Genomic DNA, 20,641 nt, shown 5'->3' on the forward strand with positions numbered 1-20,641 from the left:
CTATCTCTGCCTCAACCTAAACAATGCATTCGGCTAAACCATTCAGTAACAACCAATGAAATCCCTGGATATTAGCACGTAGGCAGCCCCAGACAACCCTAGTTGCTATTGGTAGCCAACGATCAGTAGTGTCAAGATAATTCATTTTCAATCCCTTTGAAAACCCGCTGATGGATGTTCCATATTAATGTATTTAAGGTACATAGCAACATATAAGGAAGAAAAACAAAACTATAAAATCACAGAGAGACAGTGATGATGAATTTAGGAGTCTCTCAACCTGAAGAAGTTGCCTCTGTTTTTCTGCTGGGAATTTGAACGAAAGCGGCAGTGAGCAGCGGTGAACCCTCTCGTTTCGTCCGGCCGGCCCTTACTTCGGGCTGTTGGTTGTTGTAGACCAAAGACACAACAGCATCAGACGAGAGAGGGAGCGTCAACCTAATGATGGAGGAATTCGAAGGTGAGATAAATATAGCCATCCAGGTGTTTATTTTTGTTCTGTCCCGGAAAAGTCGAGCTTGAAACCTCCCCGTTTATATTCTGTCAAATAGGCGTGTTTATAACTACTTTATCCCGGCAGTTAGTGTCAGCGTTCCCTTTTTTTGTTTGGGATTTAGCCCAAGTAATGCTAGGTAACGGCTGGGCCAGAGATGAAGCTAGCTGAATGGGTGTGATCCCTGCGTTAGCCACTGGAGCTAGTCTACGTTAGCATGCTATATATTTATCTTAAGAAGTGAAATAAACATTATTTTTGAATGAAACGTGAGAGATAAATTGTTTTGGGCAGTATCTTACTGTAGCCGTGCTAGTAATGAGATGAGTGTTTTAATAGCTTTGTTATATCAGTGGAGTTATCCGGCTTTTTTATTTGTCCCCCTCCGATCCATGTAAAATGAATGCGATATTGTGGTTTGGGCGTTGTTTTTTATCAGCATTGCTGAACATAGAAGTAAGGAAAGCAAATTAACACGCATTTGCCATATACCAGGATGTGAATTAAGAAGCAAATGTGGGTAGAGTATTGATTTATGGCTGGTAAATGTGGACGTTTGTCAGTCGGTGGCTGGTGGTTCACAATGTTTTGAATTTGTTACGAATTTAATTTAGCATTTTTACTTTAAGTATGTGTGTGAACGAGGGCAGAATGTTCAATGTATGAATATTAACAAAAGGTATTTAAAAAATCAAAACAAAAAACAAATGGTATTTCCCTAACATTCGGTTCTGTAGCTGTAATTATCAGTTATCTTAATCTCAGAAAATATATGTAATTGTACACTTATATCAATCAAATATACCCTCATTAAAATATACGTCATTATAGACATTTTTATTGTCTAAAATGTAAGTTCACAACTAATTAATGTACCTTAATATAGATGTACATTACTGTGCAGAACTTTTCGGCATGTTTGGATATAAAAATGAGGCTGAAGAAAGCATGTAATGGTGAGCAAGCCTACTTTGGGCCCTGCTGGGCAGGAGAGAGGGTTGCCACAACCCTGGTAGTACTCTGGATGCCCTTGCATGTTAGCAGGGGCATGGGAAAATCATCTGTTGTGACGAGTCAGCACAGCATAGGTGGGTAGTAGGACGAAAAGCCCCAGACAAAAGAAATGTTTGCCAATAGATGTGTGTTGCCATCTTTCAAGCATGACTGTGGTCGCCCCTCCAACCCTGCGTTGTGTGGCACATTGGACCCCGTGATGAATCCAAAACGCCCTAGATGCCTAAAACTTATGCACATGATTTAACAATGGGGGGCAATTACTTTCCCACATAGGGCCAGATAAAGTTTGGATTTTATCCCCCTAAATAAATAAAATCATCATTTATAAACTGCATTTTGTATTTACGTGGCTAGTCTTTGTGAGATTAAAATTGGTTTGATGATCCAAAACATTCAAGTGTGATAAATATGCAAAAAAATCAGGAATCAGAAAGGGGTAAATACTTTTTCACTGCACTGTATATGTCTTGTGAGAGACAGTCAGCTCTCTAACAGCCAGAGGTCCATTTTAAAAACAGATTTATTTCAAATCTTGACTCTGTTAACCTTGATATAAGTGAAATTCTGGCTTTTCAGTTTCAGTAAGGAAGGTAACTCAAACATGTTCAGAGAGAGAGGAAACTGAAAACTCTGAATCAGTTACCATTTTAAATGGGTCTGTGATACACTGTGTTTAATAGCCTACATCACATACTATGAATGTAAGGTATCACCATCAGCCTGATCATTACAACCAGGCCATGTTCTTGTATTCATGTGCACTTTCTCCCACTGGATGACACCTTAAAGTTCAATAGGTCAACCATTCCACAATCCTTTAATAGGATATTAATGTGATTAAATAGTCTATAAATGAATCTACATTCAGACTTACACATTGAATTAAGCTGCTATTTTCTTCAATCCTACAACAGAGAAGGAGCTATTTTAAGAAGAAAATCTGAGGCTTTGAGATTAAAGTCATAATCTTTGGAGACAAAAATTCTAAATGTGTTAAATTTAAGTCCTAGATTAAGATTGTAATTTATGAGATAGAAGATTAGGCTGAACCTGGCCATTTTTTCATGGGCAATTTGTAAATTCTTCTGATTAGAAGGTTTATTCTCAATGTCCATAGTTCGTGTGCTTAAGTTATTGTTATTTTAAAATAAAGGAACCATTATGATTGTTTTTGGGACCATGTTCTAACTGAATGCAGATCGTTTGAACCAAAGTTATCGCATCCTAAATATAAGTAGGCTTTAATCAGCTGTAAAAATAACACATCTAAGCAAAGACTAAAATTACAACTTAATTCTTGTAATTTATATCTTGGATCTTTTGAATTTACAACTTTAATCTTGTGAATTTATAACTTTATTCCTGTGAATCTACAACTTAAATCTTGTTTATGTTCTTTCATGCTACCCTAATACTCAGTTATACTCTGCTGCTTCTGCGGTGTTATTTAAAACAAACTGGATAACAGTCGCCATTTGTCTTTCCAGTTTGAAAGGGGTAAAGAATCAGGGCTCTAGATGACTTTTTGCAGTTAGGGTCCACATGCTGAACTCTAAGGGAACACGCTTAGGGTTTATTAAATGAACTCCAACCACTGTTTTGAAACAAACAGCTCAGAGTTTCTTATCTGAGGGTAGATCAACTCAGAGCTCAGGGTTAGACTCAGAGTTTGTTGAACCTCCTTTCTGAAACAGGCTGCTGGTGACAGACAGTCGTAGTTGTTCATCAGACACACGGCTGATATGTTGGCTGTAAATATTGCCGGAAATGTTCATAGCTGCCGAAATGATAATCAGCCTTTCAGTCAAAATGCGCCAGTCTAATGAAGTTGTTCTCTAAACAAGTGCTGGAGCTTCTGTTTTCTTCAAGACTTTATTCATCCTCCATGTACCTTGGAAGTTGGTGAAGTTGTGCCAGAAATACCTACTTTAGTGATTCCCATATTATGCCAATTATATTGTGCATCCCTAATTAATGACTAGTAAATCTGAGCATGTATGTCTGTGGCTTTTTTTTCTAAGTTGAAAAACCTGGTATCTTTGTACAGTATTTATTTGATAACAGTCCATTATAAAAACAATGTTTGTTTACTGTGCTTATTTTGCCTGCCACTGTCAGTATCTTTTTCATGATTAAAAAATAACACCTCACAATTTAAACTCTCTTTCCCTCAGATGATGTGGCTCCCCCAGTGGAGGATCTGGTTCAATGCAGTATTTGTCAAAGATCATTCTTCCCTAAAGTTCTGGTAAATATAATCAATCCATGTCATTTTAGTTCCCTCTTACTTAGAGTGTATTATGACACTTAGTGTTAAGAGGAAAAGTACTGTCTTCTGAAGCAGCCACATATTTAAGATTAAGCAGTAGAGTTTGTTTAACATTAGTTTCAACGGTTGGTTTTAATGATAAAAGCTGCTGAGCATGCTTGGGTGACAGCATTATCAGCTGACAGAATATCAGCTGTTTGGATGTGTCAGTGGAGCTATTTCAAAAGAAAGTAGTTCCCCTCAAAGAACTTTTTGATTTGGAGGGTTTTAGCTGCTAAGTAAGGCTCTTTGTAAAAGCAAAAAGGAAAAAATATATGTATATATTTTAAGATTTGAAATCCTGGCTAAGGAGATGCTGTAGTGATAAATCGTAAAATTTGAAGAAAACTAGACTGTAGATAATGGTTTCTGTGCTTAGGAATTTGTTGCGAAAGAATCAAAAAGGAAAAAATGCTGGCTTTGCAAACTTAGCTCTATTAAAGGAGAAGCATAACATTGCAAAAAGTTGATACTCATCAACATCCACTTAGTGGACTTACTACTGTATGTAGCTTAAGTTAAATACATAAGACAATGGTGGTAATTTCTTCTCTTTGCATAGATTCGCTGAATTCAGTGTCATAACAATATGACCTTGATATAGTGGCTGAAACATTGTGCAATACCATGCAGCATTACCTTTCCACGTAATACAAACACATGCATTTGTGCCTTTCGATGTGCACTCAACCTTCTCATCTGACAGAGCTACATTCATGTATTATAGTGCATTAATGTAGCTCGAGAGCATTTGTGTATATCTACTTGGTTCTACATCAGCAGGTTACTACTATGTCTATTGCCATCAATGTTACAAAACAACTTTTTTACTTAGTGTAAAAGAAAAGCCATGTCCAAAATCACACCTCATTCATTAGAGTGTATACTACTACTGAATATGCCCTTCTGTAGTGCTGTCAAAATTCACAGTGAGCACTGTTATACCCTGTAGATTATATATATATATATATGTATATATATATATATATACAGACATGGATGAAAGTATTGGCACCCCTGGAATTTTTCCAGAAAATACACCATTTCTCCCAGAAATTGTTGCAATTACAAATGTTTTTGGTATACATATGTTCATTTCCTTTGTGTGCATTGGAACAACACAAAAAAGCTGAAGAAAAAGACAAAATTGACAATTATATTTTCTGGAAAAATTCCAGGGGTGCCAATAGTTTCGTCCATGACTGTATATATATATATTTGTTATACCCTATGTAGTGTACTCATTGTATCTCACAATGCATTTTGAAAAGTAGTAGCCAACTGATGGTCACAATACCAGCAATTTTTACCCTCATGCATTGTGATGAAAAGATTGAATGGGCTGAAAATGATGTCTGACTGCACTCATACATGACAGATGGACAAATGGAGCATGGCAGGGCAAAGACAGAACACATAAATGCAGTACAGTTTTGAGGCATTTTTACTGAGACCATCATCTCTATGCACAAACAATGTGACATAAAACGTGCACAATTATTTTGCTTTGGGCCTTTTATGTATAAATCATTTTATTTGCTTATCTGTGGAAATACATTGTGTTTAGTATTAGTTGTAACCTGGCTCAATAGTGTGTGACAAAGAGGGAGACCACACATAGTTGCAAAGTTTTAACAATATATAATGAAATTAGAAAATATATATCACAAAATTATTAAACTATGGTGGTCAGTGTGCATGCAGTGTTGGCTGTGTGTGAGTGTATTTATGTGAGTCAGCAAAGCAAAACTACAAACAAAGAAGCGGTCTGAGTCTGCAGGCCAGGGAAAAAGAGACAGAGCTCAGTGAACAGGGCTGCTTTATAGCCTCCTGAGCCCAGCCTGCTCAGGTGTGCTGCACTGCTGAGTGTGATAGAGGCTCCACCCCAATTACCTGCAACACATAACACAGCCAGCCAAGAGGAAGAGCAAAAACAAGGATAAAGCCTTTCCCTATGCCGTAACAGTTGGTTATGAGAACAAAATTACTGTAATTTTTATATTTTTCTGTTGTGCTGATGAGTGAAAAATACAGTCAACTATGGACAGCTCTGTAGGGAACAGAGAGTAGGGAAAGTGTGTGTGATTTTAGACACAACCATACACCCACAGATCACTTTCTTAGGTGCATGTGTTTAACTGTTAACAGTTAACTGTTAGTTAACACAAAAAACTAATCAGCCAATCACATGGCAGCAACCAATGCATTAAGGTATTTGTTAAATTAAGTTTAAACTGAGCCTCAAGATAGGAAAGAAAGGAGATTTAAGAAACTGTCAACATTTCGAGGTTGTTGGTGTTAGATGGGCTGAGTATTTCATAAACTGCTGATCTACTGGGGTTTTTACCCACACCCATCTCTAGGCTTTACAGAAAATGGTGAGAAAAAAGACAAAATGCAGATTGCTATGCAGATTAAGGACTGGAAAAATTTTGCCTGGTATGATAAGTCCTCATTTCTGCTGTGACGTCCAGTGGTGGTTCAGGATCTGGCATAAACAACATGCATGGATCCATCCTGCCTTGTAATAAACAATAAAAAGGTGTACCCTTTTATAGCAGGCTAATGCACCACAAATAATCTAAAACTGCTTTTTTAATTGTGTCAGTGAGCTCACTGTACTCCATTGACCTCCACAGTCAACAGAGCTCAATCTTATAGAGCTCCTTTGGGATGTGGTGGGACAGAAGAGCCACATCTTGGATGTACAGTGCAGCTGATAAATCTGCAGCAAATGCAAGAGGTTATCATGCCAATATTGACCAAAATCTCTCAGGAATGTCTCCAGCACCCTTTGTAAAAAGGATCCAACTGGCTTCTATCTAGGTGTACCTATTAAAGCGGGCTGTGATCATTTTAAAGATGTATACTTATCTTGCTTTTAAACACAATTTCTTAAAATATTTTTGAAATATTTATGTTGTAGCATATTTCTCATATTTCTCTCTTTCCACAGGAGAAGCACATTAAAATCTGTCAAAAGACAGCAAACAAAAGGAGGAAAGTGTTTGACTCCAGTAGACAAAGAGCGGAGGGCACAGACATCCCTACACTCAAACCCATCAAACCAAGGGTAAGAATATAGCTTCAGAAGGACAAACTGCTCATGATTTTAAGATTAATTTCACTCATTGTCAAAACATTCTCTTAATCAAATAGTTTAAGTTGGTCTACTTTTGTACTAAAGAGGCACAACTAAATAATATGAAATAAAATCAAACAAGAGGTGATTTAAGCTGTGATTAGATAGAAATATCTCATATCACTATTCAAAAGGCCAGAGCTTTTTGACCAAATAGTCAAGAGAAAGTCATATTTATAGCCTTGTTTATCTGGAAACAAAAAGCTAAAATGACATTTAGTTCAGGCTGTTAAAGATAAAAGGGAATCAGCTTTGAGAAATTCAATATTTGCTCATGTGTTTAGTTGTTCCTGTTCCCTTAAGGGCAGTCAGTATTTTGTTTAAGTTGGTTATTTTTAAATATAAAATACCTTTTAATTGTATTTCAGTCTCAAAGTTCATCTACTACTGGGAAAGTAAGTTGATTTGAATTTCTTAATTTGTTCTGCCTTTCTGTTGTTCTGTTCTAACATCTAGAGGCACAGTTGGTCAGCTGAAGCCTGAGAAGCATTCATTCACTATTTCTGGCTTTATTAATCCTGATTTCTGTAGACTTATTCACTGACAGGGATAGTTTGGGGAGGTTTTTATACAGGTGGTGATTAACCTGACATGCCAGATGGATGTGTTTCAAACAATTATGTCAATATTTTTCTTTACTTCCCATTATGCTCAACTGGTATTATTCAAATGTAAATTGTTTGTATTTTTACTTTTTATCTTCAGTTTGATCAAAAGCAATTTGTAAACATTGTCTTTACCTCTAACACTAAACCACAGTTTCAGCATGATCTGTGTCCACAGTATTCTTTCCATGATAGATTTTTGCTCCGACCAATGGTGCACAGCCCTGTTGCTATTCATTTCCTTCCTGTTTTGGTGTGTTGATGATTTACTGATTGGATAAAAAAAAGGTTTCATTTTGAAATTGACCAGATGCTTGCTGTGCCTGTACTGTTTGGGTTGATCTACTATGCTCAGCTAAGACTACTGGTAAGGGCACAATTTGCTTCAGAGTGTATGTCCCTGAAGGAATGCTGCAAAGATAGACCATGTGGAAACTGTGGATACTCTAAGGCAACTAACCTTAAAATTACAGACACTTTTAATTGCACCACTTTCATACATGTTGTCATGAAGACCTAAGGTCTGTGTCCAGTTTAGTGTTTTGCTCTGCAGTTTTTAAGATGCAAAATAAAAGACAAAAGTAGTCTATCTTCCTTCTTGGCTTTAACTATTTGCTGCTGCTTGTTCTGTCCTCTTGCTAACACTTTGATAGCATGGACCAGTGTTTCTGATTCTACCCATAGAACATCATTGTTAACTTGCAAATTCAAATTTTGTTGAAATAGTTAGAAATCAAAACTATTTAGAAATGTGTTTAAATGATGATCTTTAAAAGTCTAGATTTTATTGTTTTTTAAAGGACATAAAGGAAACTCTCCTCACTTCTCAGACCCAGATATGAGTTTGTCACAAAAACATGCTTAATGAACTAGAAGACTTGGTGTATAAGACGAAATCAGTAGTCAATAGGGCTAGCATGTTTTCTGCAGAAAAGGCTCAGAGGACACCCAGTGAACTACTTCTGTCAGAATTCATCAGCTTGATAGCTTGAGATTAAACAAAGACTGCCACTGGGAATGAAGAGGGATGATATTTTAATATAGACATGGATTTGCTTTGTAAAAACAAAAAGCATGTTGTTGAAAGCTCTTTTTAAGAAAATAAAGCTTCTGCCTTTTGTTTTTTCATTTTTAGGCCTTTAAGTGAGAAAAAATATAAGCTTTGATTTAAAGAAACATTTCAGTTTACAACTGCCTTTGAGCATCTTTTCACAAAGATGCATTGTAATTCTGATTACTTCAGGATATAAAGAGAGATGCATTTGAAGAAAAATGTATCTTTAAATGTCAAAGAAAATGAGCAGATTCTAAGAGATAGATAGCTTAATGCTAGGGCTGGACGATTTAGATATCTAATATTTTGACTCATGGAAAATGCAAAGTGAATTGTTATATTGAAGGGAATGGTCATTTTTTAAAATGTCATTCTCATTTTGATTAAGAAAAACTAGGATATTGGATTTTTGACAATATCCAATATGCCAACATTTACAAAATAATTTTAGATGATACCAAGATTGATACAGGTGTAGAAAAGTAGTTCTGACCTAAAACTCCAGTCCTTAAAACACACAATTAAAATTTGAGGATTAATAGATTAACAAATTTCAGTCCTTAAAACACATTTTTTAAGTGTAAGAATAATGATGAATAAAGAAAAAGACTTAAGCTGAAGTAGGACTGTTGGTCTGGCCTAAAACTCCTGTAACTTATTCAAATTTACAGCTGATTCTGTTATAGCTAAAATAATAGTTGTAAATATCGGCAACAATTTTAATTTATGCAAATTCTGATAATTCCCGTTAAATCTAATATCTGCTGATACAGTATCATACAGATAATATCATGCATCCCTAAGGAAACATAACACGGGAATGTTTGCATAATGTGTCGAGCATAACATCTCTGCTGCAAAAAAAACTATTAAACTCTTACTATGACACACATTTCAGCTTGAAAAAATATTGCACCTTTTGCAATTTAAAAATTGCAACAGGCCATATTGCAATTCAAATCTAAATTTTGATTAATTCCTCTGCCTTACCTGATGCTAACTCTGAATAGAAATCGCTATTAGCGAACTAGTTTTGAAATAACACTTGACAATACTAAGCTAAATGCCACACATAATACCCCTTTTCCACCTTTGAACACAGTCCCTTGTGGTCTGAAAGAACCATCTGTGATGTGCACTGGTCAAAATTGGGGGTGCACTGATTGCAATTTTCTGGCCGATCACCGATCTTTAAAAAGCCTGACCTGCTGATTCCAATTTTGGCCGATACCGATTTTTTTTATAACTTACAGCATAAACCTTCAATGTTCCAATCTTATTTTATTGAATAACATTGAACAATACCCGTGAAACAATACAAACTTGTTGTTTTAACTGCACATGAGGTAGTTCTCTCAAATATAAATGAAAAGTTTAAAGCATTGCTGTCCAAACTACAAAATTATATCAGTTCCTTTAGTCTTTCATTTTTCACATTTTAGTAGGTGGAGGCATATGAATTGATCTTTTCCACCGATCTTATTTACAAGGATTGGCCAATCGCCGATCTCCTAAAATTAAGGAAATCGGCGCCGATACCAATTTTGGCCGATCGATTGGTGCAACCCTAGTCAAAATATAATATGGATCAAGCACCAAAAGAAGTTGTTGACCCTGTATAAACCCTCTCTGAACAGCCGTTCTCAGTGCTGTTGGTTTTGGTTTGTCTCTCCGATTGTAATTGAGCTCCATCTCACTCTGCCCCTCTCCTCTGTAGGCAGTATAAGTAAATGAAGGATATGGTTTTAAACTGGGATAACAGTCATATTAAATCTTTAATTTTTTATATTTTGATGTCTGTTTGAATACTGTAAAATAGTTGCTCATCCCTGTTTGATTGTGACACTTTGCTACAGTGGAGGTTGGATTTTTGTCAACTCCAGCTGTCATTTACAAGAAAAAAATTTAGTTAAAGAAATGACAGCTAATTAAGGAGCAGTGAAATCTGGTTCCTTTACAATAGTCCTAACAGAGTATTTCCTCTCTGTTGCCCTCTAACAGGCAGAACCTCCTAAGAAGCCCTCCAACTGGCGCAAGAAACATGAGGATTTCATATCTACTATCAGGGCGGCCAAGAACATAAAACAGGCCATTAAAGACGGTGGGCCATTACCCCCACCTCCTCCTCCTACTTATGACCCAGGTAACACTTTGCTTTGAGGATAGTGGAATAAGCCATGTATGGAAAGTAATAAGAAAAACTACAACTGTAGTATGGTAACTGCTTGGAAAAGGGAAAACCTTAGTGAAAAATTATAAATGTGGACTATTAGAGCTCAATATTTTTGTCAAAATTTGGTAACGATTAAAATTTAACTCACCGATCTTATACGTACATGCTGTGTCATTCATATCTCACGTAGCTGCACCTGAAGATGTCTCTATTAACAGTAGTTATGTCTCTGTCTTTTATTATGATAGATGCATTTACAGGAATGTTTCTTCTTTACTGTATGTTTTGTCTTTAGACTATGTCCAGTGCCCTTACTGTCAGCGGAGGTTCAATGAGAATGCAGCTGATAGACACATCAAGTTCTGCCAGGAGCAGGCTGCCCGTATGACAAACAAAGGCAAATTAGGGGATTCTAAGAAGACTCCTGCACGCACACAGGTAACCCCCCCCCCACTTCTTTGGTAGAGTGATTAAGATAAAATTGAGTGTATGCACTCAAGTTATTACTTAAAGCTTTTGACTTATAAAGGAAAAAAAAATCTTGTTCAACACCATCCATATTGATTTAAGCATATTTGTTCGTAGTTACACAGCCACTTTCTCAAAAATACTTGGCCAGTCAATTCCTAATTCTTTGTTGTTGCCAGGTCTCTACAAATGAGAAATGTTGTTTAAAAATCCATGATTATTCCTTCCCTGTTCTTACTGCGGTGGTGACACCCGCTTTGTAGCAGGCCTAGAATTGCCATTGTCACTTAGCAACAGAGATGGCACAAAACTGGGGAGTTAATTTGGCAGCCAATAAAATCAGCTGGGTCCAAAACATTTTGATACAGAGCCATTCTTGATGAGAAACCTTGACGACTGATCATTATGTGCCTTTGATTTTCCAAAGTGCCTTGGAGGTGTCAGTTTATTGACTTTGATTTGATTTAAGCTTCTTAGATGTTTATTTTTCCGGCTTTGTGTTGTCAGTTTTTTTTACATGTTTGAAACTTTAAACCTGCCCAGAGAAATGGATCACATTCACATATTGGAAAGTATCATATGGGCATTATGTATCTTGCATGTAGTGAAGAAGGAAGGATTCATTCATTATTTTTTAACTTAATGTGAATTGCCTGACACAATTCTGAATAGACTGAAACTTTTTATCCTATTCAATAGGCTAAACAGTGCAAATAGTTCAATTAATAAATGGCAGTGTATCTGAGAAAATTAACTCGGTTGCTCTATACAGCTGATGCAGTTATGTTGTATTACAAGGAAACTATTTATTTTGTTCACATTTCTTACCAAAACCTATATGGTCTGGTAGTTCTTGTGGTTATATTTGAATACATCATGATGAAATTTTATTTACCTTTTCTGACAAGACCTTAAACACATCTTATTGTAGCAATATGCTGCTTGTTTAGTTGGCTAAATAGTTTTATAATGTAGCATTCCACACAAATTTCAACAAAGATATTGAAGTTGCATTAGTATTTAATTAACATGATGTTTTACAAAATTTGGGGGATTTTAATCACGGCTGCTTTGAGAGGAGGAAGCTGATGGATCACAGCAGCAACAGACGAGTTGACAGACTTGTTCTTGTGCTGATAACTGATGGTGCTAAAATTTTAGATTGTTTTGATTCATATTGCAGATGTGCTTTATGCTTACCGGCTGACAGTTCAATTTGTTTGGAATTTAACTACAGTGTACACACTGTACTTTTCTCAGATGCGCGCACCAGAGTATTAATCTCTAGTGTTTGCCTACAGAGGTCTTTCATTGAAAGGTCACATATTTTACCCTTTTAAGCAAGTTATATTGGTCTCAGAGGTCCCCAAAACGTGCTCGGGAAGTTTGTTTCTGAAAAAACACTCCAGTATTGGATTTTTGCATGACTGAAAAAACTTCTGAAAAAGTGTGTTTTGCATATGTGACCTTTAATCCTTTTACAAAATGATTCAAGTCTTAAAACACCAACAGAGAGCTGGAAAAAAAAATTATTACAGGGGTGCTGGAAGTGATTTTAATTAGTTTCACACTTCACAGGTAAACTGAGTTGCATTTGGGCAGAAGATCAAGTAAAGTTTTGTCTCCTTCTTTACCCCTTTTTGGCACAACGGTGCATATGCACTCTCTTTTCATACCGCTTCCCTTGATCCCTCTGAAAGGTAATATGAGAAAAAAATAATCTAAACTATTTTTACACAAGATCCAGGAATAGAACTGAAGTTCTGTGTGTTTTTAAACAGAAAAAGATTGGCCATAAATACATGTTTATGCACTGCACAACAATGTTGAGCTCTGTCACTTTGCAGGAAGCTCATACAAAAGTTTAAGGCACCTTTAGCTCCCAAAATAACCATTAAGTTTCAGTTAACTTCATCAAAATATCCTATAAAATGTTTAATATACATTTGAACTTAAAAAAAACGTTACTGGTTTTTATAGTGCATTTATACATGCTGCTGCTGCAGCGTATATGGTTATTAATAAACTTCAGAACATTTTTCATCACTGATTGACCCCCAGAAAGAAGGATTTAAGTTTTTTTGTTTTGTTTTGTTTTATTTTTTTTTAAGCAGTGCACTTCTGACAGTTTGACTTGGTGTCTAAATAGTGAGTGCTTTCGATTGTAGGTTTGTTTTTTGACAAATTAGGGTGACATCATTAATAGGAGTTCTGTAATCATTTAACAGTATCTTCACACACAAGCAGTGGTGCTGCTGTTATAAACAGAAACACACTCTTAAGGAATTTATCATAAACATGCACACATTACACAACACTGTCTTCATGATGGTATTAAAGCAATTAGTGGCTGTGTTTAAATACCTCTGGATATTTTATCACTAGTTTCAGTATTTTTGGTGAATAGACTCTACTGATAGAGAACTATTGATGAAAACTGGCTGATAATGATCAGTTCCCAATCAATTGGAGAATCTTGACTTATAGTTTGCTATATTTTCCTTTCCATTGCCTCTTAGTTCAACAACTTTTTAAAGCTTTACATCCCACAACAATCAAAGCTAGTATTTTCTAACACAAATTTGGACTCTCTTTGTTCAGTACAAGCCTCCTGCTTCTGTGAAGAAGGTCAACTCTCCTGCTGTGTCATCCATCCCCCCAGCCTCCTCTCGTTTACCCCAGAGATCAGGCCTTGGGCAGCCCACTGGTAATAAACACAGCTGTGTTGATGTTGCATCACTAGGTTTTTAATTTAAAGCTGGCTTTGCTGTATATTCATGGTTAATGTTTTCATTCATAGATTTTTTTTCTCTTTTGCTTTAGGAATCCCATCAAATAAGACCTCTTCTGCAGGTATAGTGAGGAGCAGTCCTTCCGGCTACACGACTCCTCCATCAGGGTCAGTATACACTCAAATAAAAAAAATTGCACTACCAGACAAGTCAAACATAGCGCAAAGGGTACTTTTATTTTTTTTTGCTATGCCATTTTAATGTTAACTTAACTTAATAGTGATTAAATGTCAAACATAACCAGTTAAACTGACAACACATCTACTTAAAATAGCATCACAGAGCCATTAAATGTAAACTTTTTATTTTGTTGTATTCATTGGTAACTCTCATAACTATGATAAAATAAACCTATTTACAATATACAGTGCTTAACAAATTTATTAGACCACCTGTCATATTTGTCTCAAAGACCATCCAGCATCATGAAGTGCTTTAATGCGGACTCTTTCATTTTCAGTCAGCTCTCGACATTTTACCATTTTGAACAGGAATGAGGAATTTCAAACTGAATTCACCCAAATTTGAGCCGGCTCACTGGGCTTCACTAAGAAGTCAGAAATGAATCAAGCATAACATTCAACCACTAAAACTATTGTTTCTGTTCAGGAATGCAAATAAATAACTATAATTTGACATATTAATCCAGAAATATGAATGTGCTTTACTGTTTTTTCAGTTTTGTTGTAAATCAGTAAATTTGAAAATTCATGGATAACAGTAATAATTATATTTTAGCATTAAAAATATCATTTGGGTTAAAGAGCTTCTACATATTGGTGTATTAACCATTGCAGAAACATAAAAAATGATTTTGGTAATTACCAATGGTGTTAATTTAGGGCAGCTGTGGCATAAACCTTACTTTGGTTAGGGTTAGGGTAGTCTAATAAATTTGTTAAGCAGTGTATAGTTTACTTTATCAAAGAATACCATGATACACCAGCAAATTTAGAGTGCCAAAGAAAGCTCAGATGTTTCCGGTTGTTTTCAAAATTCAACTTTGTCATTTCTTTCTCATGTTTCTTTCCCCCTCAGCGTGGGAAGTAAGACCCGAGTTGTGAGCTCTGGTTATGGCTCTGTAAGGAACACGCAGTCCGGAACGGCACTGAACAAGAAGAAAGTAGAGAGCTACATATCTAGGTGAGTCCTGTGACACTTTTGTTGAAAAAAGAGGTGTTGTAGGAATTAATCAAAAAGTATCAACAGCACTGTACAGCCACCATACTGAATGTTCTTGCAAGGCTATCCTGCCCTCTTGTGGCTTGGTGGTGAATTGCATACTCAGCTTGAATGAGTATGCTATTCATACTGAGTGGTGTAACTAAATGAGGGGGTTCCTGTGGATCCTTGAAAAGACTTAGGTTGGAGTTTTGAAATTCAAGGCCTTGAAAAGTCTGAAAATGCCTTTTTTACTTCTGAAGTGTCTTAAAAAAATTTTTGATTGCATTTTTTATTAGAACTTGTCTTTATCTGATTTTCATCTTCCAGCTAACTTTACACAACTTTGATTATTTTTTGAGTATAAGCATGTTTACATTACTGTTAACCACATTTACAGCAGTGCAGTCTGTGTTAACCCTTTCTCTCAGAGAGGAGCCTTCTTTGGTGCTTTCTGATACATTTGAATACTTTTGAAAACACAAATTATTGAAAAAAAGAAACTTTTGACCTGTTTATTAAAGAGTAACTAAACCCCAGAGTTTCAGCTTTTTAAAAATGCCTTAAAACCATCATGGAAGGGACTTTGGGGGAGGGAAGACATGCTCAGTCCCTCCTTTCAGCTGTCTCTGATCAGCCACTTAATCATTCAGTCTATGCTTATTTTTGGAACTGATTATTAGCCATAACGCCATAATCATTCAATCATTCACTGAGTGTGAAACCATGATATGATATGTAGAAGACACAATATCATATGTTATTGACCTTTTTTCAAGAAACATGGTTTATTTGTGATCTCAGTCAACAGCACTCTTATTACCCACAATCTTAAAGTGTTACAGCTACTATACATCTCTGATTGGCTGATCCAGCCTTTACATGCAAAACTTCCTCTGCTGCGGCTTCTAGTGAATCAAATGGTTTTTAATTCATCAAAAGACAGATTATATGGGGAAATGGAGGTACGTATATGGCTATTTAGAAGACACAAGCTAGTTGTTTCAAGAAATACACACTTTAGTTGCTACTACATTACCCACAATCCTAGAGTGTCACAGCAATGACTCTGATTGAATTGAATTCCAGCAGTTGGCTGCTACAAATGAAGCATAGTAATAGTTCATACAGAGACATGGAAGTCATAGCCCCAGCTGTGATTGGCTGATGGCCAGCTGATTCCATTCTTGGAGCTCTCATAGCCAATCACAGCTCTTTCTCTCAACATGATGGTCTATTTAAATATGGCATCCCTCTCACTAATTCCTGCTTGCATCAATGCTGATGCACCACTGTTGCTGGCAGAGACTTAACATCCACCACCCCAGCCTCCTCCTTCTTAGCCTTAAGCTTGTTGCACCTTCATTTTCAGTTTCGTACTACTTTCTGTTAAATTGCAGCTGAACTTATTTTCATTTTATTGAACATGAATTGTCATGAATAAATCTATATGGGGGTTCTAGCAGGTCAGCCAGTAGGAATTTTTCAAAAAGTTCAGTTTCAGAAGATGATTTCAACCTGTAGAGGGCAGCTAATACGCATATATTTTTTTAACACACTTTCAATATTTTGTGCTAAAAATGTCAAGATTTGGACCCTAACTGAAGCTTAGTACTACTTTATTTCAATATACATAGGTTTTTATTTATTAAAGTGTCTGAGGTTTTATATCAAAGTATCTTTTTGTACATTTTGTAACACTTAACCTCTCTCAAGTTAGCGTTAAACACACAAGGAGATGCTTTAAAGGTAAATAGAAATCCCTTAAAAGTAAATAATATTTAACAAGGCAATAAACCACAATTCTGAATAAATGCAATCAATAAATCTCTCTGTAGAACATAATAAATTCAAAGCATTCCATATTCAATTAAACCCTCCCCCAGAACGTAAGCACAGGGGGGAATGAATTTATCTCAGTCTTTATAACTTTAAAATAGACTAAAAGTCCCAATCTAACGAAAACTGCAAAATTGTCTACATCCAAGCTCTTTTAAGCAGATTTTAAGCCATTTTAAAGTCTGTGACGCCTGCAAACGAAAGTCAATAATCCACAGGAAACCCAGGAAAACATGATATATCCTCATGAGCAAAAAAAAAAAAAAAAAAAAGGCAAGATATGCTACACTGGTATACCAGGAAATAACAAAAAAGAGATGATCTCACCCAGATCCAAGAGAACATAATCCAACAAGGAATGCTCCTTTTCCTTCTTCCCGACGCACACTCCAGCATCCGAGTAAAAGCCCAGCCGGCATACACTTCAACGTCTCCAGTCGTAACTGCTGCTTTCTTATTTAATTTCTTATCGTTTTTAACTTGATTAACATGTACAGCTTGTTACTTCTATTTTACTGTCAGGCCCTAATTTCCTAGGTCCGCCTGCTCCATTGTCCTTTTCCCGGTCCTCCGCTTCTCCGCCTCTTCCCCACGACACATCCTCCTTAAATTATCTAGTCTTATTTTTCCGTTTATCATTTTAACCATAAATCACTATACAAGAATGACAGCAGGCACCCGCATACCATACACTTAAATATACAGGGAATATACTCTTTTAAATGAACAACGAAAACCTCCTGTTTTCCATGATAACTTTCAATACCATATGTTGACACATAAACTCATTTTAATTTGCTTTTTCAGTGACACTGTCACAGTTTGATAAGGTTTTCGTATGTTTATTTTTAACTTGTTAATATTTCTTCATTTAGTGCAAGTGCATCATGCTCTGTGCTGCTTATTTTATGCTTTTTTTAAGATAAAACTTTTTAACCTTTTCAGCCCAAAATAGGATAATTTTGGTCTCAATAACGTAGATATGAAATTCTCATATTGTTTCATCCATACCCCAGTTCTGTAGTTACTGACTTAGCTGTCTGGTCAACTTTTTCACCTTTCTTAGGAACGACGTTGACGGCAGTGACGACATTGGAAACGGTGGGATGAAGAGCAAGTTCTGTCATGATTGTGGGACAAAGTATCCTGTTGAGTCGGCCAAATTCTGCTGCGAATGTGGGATCAGGAGGATGTGTATTTGAAGGAGCCCTGAAAAAGTGAATCATACGGATGCATCGGTGTCCAAACTCGGATGAGTTTCACCAAAGCTTAAAATACTTTAAAAGAGCCTGTTGGTGTGTATTTTCATGCTTGAGTCTAATTTCACAGCAGTTATTTCATATAATCAGCAGACGATGCTATGATCCTGTGAATTTTTGGTATAATTGCTGGTTATTCCTCGTGGAGTTTGTTGGTCCATTCCACTTATAAAACCTTTAGTCTTGTACCTTCACTGTGTACAAAATAATAATACATTAAATGTAGACATTTTTAAGTCGGATATAACAGTCCTAATCTGCACTATGTTTTGCATATCACAGTAAGGAATTTAAACATTTGACTAACTGAGTACAGCCATGAGCTGATCGGGGATAATTTAACATTTAGCGGTGTTCAGGTTCATAATATCAGCTATAAATATGACTAGAACAGTTCATTAGCTTTGAATTAGCCCCCAACTTTGCTTCATAGCTTATACAAACATCTCCAAGGTTTAAACTTGAGTGTTTAGTTTAATAAACTTGACTTTATTGTCTCTGGACAATATTTACAAGATTGATGACCTAAAGAGCAGAGTAGGGGTAAGCAGTATGAAGCTAAGGCGTGTCTGTAAACCTGCCAACATAATAAACCACTCATGTAATAGCCAGTACATTTGCAGGAATTTGATGTTTTTGGGAAGGTGAAAATTACTACTTTACATACTTTACTGTCTTTTCCAGCACGCTTGGTGCTGTGTTTAATCCAAGGACTACAGTTAGAACCAGTTGGTCAGTAATCCATGCACTGAATTCTAGTTCCTCACTGCAACTTTCTTAATGACTTCCAATTGAACCAAATCCACTGGATTTCCAAATCCATCAGATTTCTATTACATTTTTGGTGCATTCAGTTGTGGCGTATTATGTTGGCAAGTGTCGTAAAAGACATCATAGAAGAGATGAACTAGAGTAGAAAAAGGAAAACTTTGGGGTAGTAAAATATACAAAGAAGTAAAGAAAAATTGTTAGATTACTCCTTAGAGGTGGTTGTGAGTGCACTTGTATTTCATTCCCAGTCAGCTTGATCTTAAATGCATCCCTTTTCCTGCTCTTCTCCTCTTTTCCGCTGAACTTGTTCCTCTTAATGTGCAATATGATTGACTACTGAAAAAATACAAAATGTGGTGGAATTTAGAAACGAAGGGACCAGTCCAAGAATGAACAAGCTGTTAAATGTCTTAGCTCACTTTAAGGTCACTTTACAGGCAAAAGTTTGTTCCAGTAAAATCACTACCATATGAAGCCTGACGTTTGTAGATACATGTAGCATCTAGTCCAGCTGTTTTATTCCTACTTTTTCTACAGTGTAATGAGTTATTTATTTTCTTATTCACCTTCATTTTTACTGACAAAGAATGACTGCACCTTTGTTGTTGATGCTCTTTAGAATCAAATGTGTTTTTATTTGGATTTGTATGAAACCTAAATGCACCTGAATGTGCTGCAGTTGCTTCTCCTTGACAGTGTTGTATTTAGTCAGTATTCAGTGCATTTAGGTAGTTGATAGTAAAGTAACACTGCAGTCATTTTAAATGCTTTGTATATACTCACTAATCACTCTATTAGGTATACCTAACTTCTCAAAAATGCAAGGATCTAATCGTCCAATCACATGGCAGCAACCCTATGCATTTAGACATGTTGACATGGTTGAGACAGTGTGCTGTAGTTCAAACTGAGCATCACAATTTGGTAGAAAGGGAATTTACTCTGAACATGCCATAATTGGCAGACTTTCATGTTATCTATGCCAAAATTCAGCTGAAATTGAGACTCCTCAGGCCAGGTTTTTTTTCCCAATCATCCATGTCTAACCTTGGTGAGTCTGTGTGCATCTTCAGCTTCATTTTCCTGTTCTTACCTGACAGGACTGACACCCATTGTGGTCTCCTGCTGCTGCAGTCCTTGAGTTACTCTTCTGCAAACATCAGTTGTTTGCTGATAAAGTCATTTTTTTATCAGTTTAAGTAAGTGCATTGATTGCTGCCATGTAATTGGCTGATTAGATATTTACATGGATGAGCAGCTGAATAGTTGTATCTTGTAAAATGATCAGTGAGTACAGGTTTGATTTATCGCTCTGCTTGATATGACAAACACCATTTATGACCCCTAACAGTTCATTTACAGGTGGCACAGTAAGAGGGAAAAGCCTCAGTTTGAGGTGTTATTTATTGTTCATTAGCCAACTCTTCAAAAAGATATTATCAATATCTGTAATCCCTTTGAAAACAAAGGGATTCATTTCAAGTCTCCAGAAGCAAACTATATTTATGTAACATGGCAAGATGGCACGTGTTTACTTGTGTGGATTGCAACGGTTGTTA

At 36.2% G+C, this 20,641-nt stretch overlaps 1 protein-coding gene across 1 annotated transcript; it reads left to right on the top strand.

The window, feature by feature from the left end:
• Positions 1 to 377: 377 nt before the first annotated feature.
• Positions 378 to 18,339, top strand: zc2hc1a (zinc finger, C2HC-type containing 1A). The gene is made up of 10 exons (XM_041814157.1): positions 378 to 460; positions 3,685 to 3,758; positions 6,775 to 6,891; positions 7,329 to 7,355; positions 10,621 to 10,762; positions 11,088 to 11,230; positions 13,862 to 13,967; positions 14,084 to 14,159; positions 15,091 to 15,195; positions 18,119 to 18,339. The coding sequence occupies exons 1-10, from the start codon at positions 442 to 444 to the stop codon at positions 18,252 to 18,254; spliced, it is 945 nt and encodes a 314-aa protein (XP_041670091.1). The 5' UTR covers positions 378 to 441; the 3' UTR covers positions 18,255 to 18,339.
• Positions 18,340 to 20,641: the final 2,302 nt, after the last annotated feature.

This window comes from Cheilinus undulatus, linkage group 19, assembly GCF_018320785.1.
Source record: "Cheilinus undulatus linkage group 19, ASM1832078v1, whole genome shotgun sequence".
Taxonomy (NCBI): Eukaryota; Metazoa; Chordata; class Actinopteri; order Labriformes; family Labridae; genus Cheilinus; species Cheilinus undulatus.

Excerpts from the sequence above, each read along its gene's own strand:
- zc2hc1a (XM_041814157.1), top strand. Across the intron at positions 11,231-13,861 it reads AGACTCCTGCACGCACACAG|TACAAGCCTCCTGCTTCTGT; the intron begins GTAACCCCCCCC and ends CTCTTTGTTCAG. Across the intron at positions 15,196-18,118 it reads GTAGAGAGCTACATATCTAG|GAACGACGTTGACGGCAGTG; the intron begins GTGAGTCCTGTG and ends CACCTTTCTTAG.